At 39.6% G+C, this 4,980-nt stretch overlaps 1 protein-coding gene across 1 annotated transcript in view; it reads right to left on the minus strand.

The window, feature by feature from the left end:
• Positions 1 to 331: 331 nt before the first annotated feature.
• LOC108753375 overlaps positions 332 to 4,980 on the minus strand; it is a 118,351-nt gene continuing 113,702 nt past the window's right edge. Inside the window, exons 6-7 of the mRNA XM_018494906.1 lie at positions 2,319 to 2,675; positions 332 to 996 (exon numbers count right to left, since the gene is read on the minus strand). Coding sequence (XP_018350408.1) covers positions 356 to 996; positions 2,319 to 2,675 — 998 coding nt within the window. The 3' untranslated portion in view covers positions 332 to 355. The remainder of the gene's footprint in view (positions 997 to 2,318; positions 2,676 to 4,980) is intronic.

Consider the following 4,980-nt stretch of genomic DNA (forward strand, 5'->3'; position numbering starts at 1 on the left):
ACTATGTTTCTCTCGTCAAATCCGAATTGTCACTTGCTCGCGAGTCTCCTCGTCGCTTCGACGATCAAACCGCTCAACATGATCCTCGCAACTTGATACGCTGAAGCGATAAGAATACCTTTATTGACTCTTAACTGTGGACGTCGAAGTATCAAAATACAGCAGTTCAGCACAGCCGAATCGGCGTCAGCCGCTTTCTCCGTTAACGAACGTGCATAGATAGATATCATCATTCTATCGCGACAATAATATGATGAAAACGAGGTCTTATCCTGTCTCTCTGTCTCTCTTTCTCTCCTCTTAGCCAGAGCACATTTTTAAGAGAGTCCTCAGAGACGTCGCGGTCGGTCCTCCATTAGGACACGATATAGTCCGCAGAATGATGCGAGTGATGGGAATTTCGTTGTTTATCCCTGCGATGATTCGTCCGGGAATTGCTGCCGCGAGTGCCGCTGGTGCCAGTGGTACCAGTGGTACCAGACGTGTGATGACTGTAACCGCTGTCGCTACCGAAACTGCTGTCAGGTTGGCCCTGATACAATCGACCGGCATTGGTTACTTGATCACACGCCGAGTCCCGGGTTGAGTTCGTGTAATACACTGGCTGGCTGTACTTATCATCGCCGAACAGCCGATCGGTTGGCTGCGAGTACGTGTCTGAGTACTCGCCGCCCACCTGGGTGTAGAGCGGCGTCGTGACATCGGGCTGGCCCTGCAGACCGTAATAGTCGCCGCTGTATTGTTGCTGCGACGACAGGTACTTGTACTTGTCGTTGCCGGATTTGCCGTTGCGCGAACGCTCCTTGTTGCTTCTGTTCTGGCTGGAGTAGCGATGCAGGGGACCCAGCACCGGCACGCTCTCGTAGGGATTCTCCTCGAGCCGCGGAGCCTGTGCAGCCGGCAAGGGTGGCACGAAATACGGTAACCTGTGCGCCACCGATGGGACGGACTGCTGACGCTGGGTGCTGCCGTTGCCCGTTCGCGTACCGGCCACGCCTGAAACCGGAGACTTGAATCAGTAGAAACTCAGGAGATGCACTTACATATCTAGAATGCTATAACAAAGTTGAAAAGTTCACGCAGAGTTGGGAAATCGAGATAGGAAATCAAAATAGGAAATTGAGATAGGAATTGAAGATAGAAAAACGAGAATATAAGGATGAGAGATTACTTTGATATAGAAGAGTGCATTACATTCGAAAAGTTTCGAATCAAGTTTATCGAATTTGACTCAGTTTCATTAAGAAGTAAGTAAAGAGAAGAAGAATCTATACATAGATATGTTGCGACAGGTTTCAAGGAATCCAGAACCTAAAAACGTTATATCGCTCGATTGCGTAAAGAAGCTGTGCACTCTAGGTAAACATTAAAATAGCAAACAGTTCTTCGAAGAGCAGGTAGAAAAACGTTGCCGGAGAGTCTAAGAAATAAGGAAAAAAAGCAGCACCAACGAGTCAAGAGGCTGATGTGTCGCCGGCCAATAACGTAAGAACAGTAAACAATTACGGAGCGGATGAGCAAACATCATTGTTAGTTTAGAGATATTGGTTTAGCGAGGGCATTACAACTATGAAAAATCTTTCGAGCAGAATTAATTTCTTCGGGAAATATCTTCATAGTCTATCTTTCTCTATCATCCTTTTTATATACGTTTACACAACTATCTTTTCATTTTTCTATCAAAATATCGTTGTTAGAGATCTTATAACAGTTTAACGGAAATGCGCCAAAAGTTACGCGATCGTGATATTTGGCTGATTGACTGGGATGAAAAATCGTATTCTATCCTTGTTACGTCTAATGAATAACAAAGATAGAATGAGAACAATAAGCGTTGACTACACTACAAATCCAAGAGAGTAAAAAGTAACTTCAATATATGTGTTTAAAATAAATAGTTTCCTGTATAAAAATAACATACTTTATATAAATATGGATTTATACATTTAAACGTCTATAGTATCTATTATTTTTACACGGAAAAGTAAATTACACACGTATATTGATTTTTTACACACTTGAATTGACAGTATATTGTTATTATCTTTATCGTTAGACATAAAACTTATTATTAGATATACAATAAGTAAAATAAAATTTTCACCCCAAGCTAATCAGTAAATATGATCATGGGATTCTTGGCTCATCTCTATATCTATTATACCATTGGTGCGTTCGGAAAGACCGCTATTAGCGTTATTTGTCTTTCTATCCTTGCTTTACATTTAATAAACGATGAAGATAGAATAATACGAATAGTGCTAATAACGACTCCCCGAACGCATCCTATAGAGTCCCTTACAATTCAATAGACTTACCTGCGACGCTAGGATAGAGTTGAAGCAACGCGTCCAGCAGCATGCCCTCGTGGAATTCGCCCATGTCGTGGTTCTTGTCTCGTCTGCGTCGATCGAGGCTCCTGGGGCTGCGGCCGCGTCGTTCGCGAGGTGGCCTGCCACCGGCCGGGCACGTACCCCAGGTGGGGCCGCTGCTCGAAGTGAGCATCCTCGCTTCCGATGGCTCACCCACCGACAGCTCGTCCTCGGCGAATTCATCCTCGCTCGCTGGTTTGGACGCGCTGGACGTACGGTGATGGTGACGGTGATGATGGTGATGATGATGTAGACGATTGCGAGCATTCAACTCGCTCTCCTCGTCCGTCTCCGGATGGTCCCCTGCGGGATCGAAATTCGTTTAAGGGCTTAACATAACGGTATGATGATGATTACGAGGATAAGAACAGGATTTCACTCTTAGCGAGACGGGATGTTGATTAATCGCGAATAAAGTCTGTCTGAGATAATCAGAGAAGGTTAATTGGACGCAAGAAAACGAGAGTATTCCTTGGCAAACGCGCGGTGGCAATTAATCAGATGGATAATTAGCTTCTGGGAAGGTAAATTATTTAGAAAGATATGTTTAAGAAGAAGGTTGCGAAATATAGATTTGTATTTATAGTCGCACTTCTGTTGAGAAACTCAGGGGAAATTTGAGACACGATATGGATTAATAGGATTAATGTGAGGAACTTTGATGTAGTTGTGGTCTTCGTGTAAATTTTGTTCCTCGCGATTTAATAATTGTTTCTTGTAAAGATTGTATTGTGGTATTAATAGTTTTTAAATCGTATGTCATTTAATTAATAATCGTCACAACTCTGAGTTGTAATCGATCCTATATGTTGATTTTTGCAGTTCGAATAATTTATACTCAACTTTCTTGCGCACCTATAAATATTATACGTACGCTACATTAATTATTCTGATATTATTAGATCCCGATATAAATTTTAACTGTTATATACAATTTTATATTTAATCTTTTTTTAAAATAAAAATATTAATAGTTGATTAACTTCAAAACACTGTCCATAATGATCAGCGATATAATAGTGCTAATCGATACGTGAATTTACAAGAAAATAAGGCTACTCTTAATTAATGTACACAAGTATTTCATACTTTTAACGACAAAATATTTATAATCTAAACTTTGATAAACACAAATAATTTAATCATTAACTTAAAAAGAAAGAAAGAATATAAGCATACTATCAATCTTGAAATTATAGAGTATGTAGTCCAGTTATAATACATATATGTATATGTTCGTGTCTCTTCATAATATTTAAATAAAATATGTAATAACACGAAACTGCTTAAAATTGTAATCACTTATACGCTTTGTTATAACACTGATCACTTGGGACAAATTGACATATAACGGAATTTTGAAAAGAAGAATTATCTCCACAATAAATCATAATGAAAGTACAGTTAATAACCTCGCTCACTTATACATAAAATTTACTTATCAACAGCGTTCTAAAATTAAAATTACTTTACTCTTAACAGAATTATTACATTTTATTTTGCATTAAAACTTATCTTTGTCTTAATAATATTCATAATTTGAATTTTTTATTTTATAAGAAGTATAATTATCCAATAAAGAACATCTCGTAAAGTTTCATGCGGGCAACAATCGCAATTCCATTCCACTATATATCAACGAAGAAAATGGATTTGTCTCTTTGATTACGGAGCGAAGGATTTTATTTAATTTATGGACAATCTGGACAATGAAGTTTCAGGACAAAATTGATTTAGGATAAGAAACGCATTGTAACAATTAAAGATTTCACCGTTGAATGTAAATAGAGTAACCCACGATCTATTTAGCTGATATACTTCAAATTCAGCTTTGCGTTGAAATTTCGCTTCGTCGAGTCGGCAACACGAAACTCGCTTCGCTTCTCCATTAATTGCCTCGCGTTATTCCACCGAAATGTCGTAGTTGAGCCGCGATCAATACTAACGACACAGCGGGGTGTGTATACGCACGTTAAAAAAAGGAGACATCGTATAAATAATCGCAGCGTAAAACGGATATTTCGAAACGGAACCGGAATACGCTGCGGGATGCCGCGCACGGCGGTGGCGGCTGAAATCGGTCGCCGCGAGAAATTGAACGAGCTCGTCCAATTAATTTTTATCTCACGGCAGGAACGGAAGAGACGCGATCGGAGAGCTCGATCGAAAACGAGGCAGGATAGACGGGATGTACTGCGCCGAATTATTCTTCAACAGATTGAAGGTGTTATCGGACTGGCTCCACTTTCAACATTAAGTCCGCACTTCGTTGGCCATTAAACCACTTGAGATATTCTACGTCGTCTCGAACGAGTATCCTCTCGAAATATCCTCCGTTGCTTCCAACGAGGATAGGAGGAAAACTTGTTAATCGTCCGACGTCGATCGAGACGTATCTCGGATTTTCTGCAATTTCCGTCATCTCCGATTTCTCGATTGCAAAAATAGCACGATATGTGCTAACCAATAATAACAGCCCGAGCTGTTGTGTGACTAAATAAATCTAATCTATATACAATAATTATAGTTTTAAAATATAAATCTTAAAATATGTGTATATCAATTTGATATAAAGTACTTAATAAAATAATATTTTTATACTATATAT

This window comes from Trachymyrmex septentrionalis, unplaced genomic scaffold, assembly GCF_001594115.1.
Source record: "Trachymyrmex septentrionalis isolate Tsep2-gDNA-1 unplaced genomic scaffold, Tsep1.0 scaffold69, whole genome shotgun sequence".
Lineage (NCBI taxonomy): Eukaryota > Metazoa > Arthropoda > Insecta > Hymenoptera > Formicidae > Trachymyrmex > Trachymyrmex septentrionalis.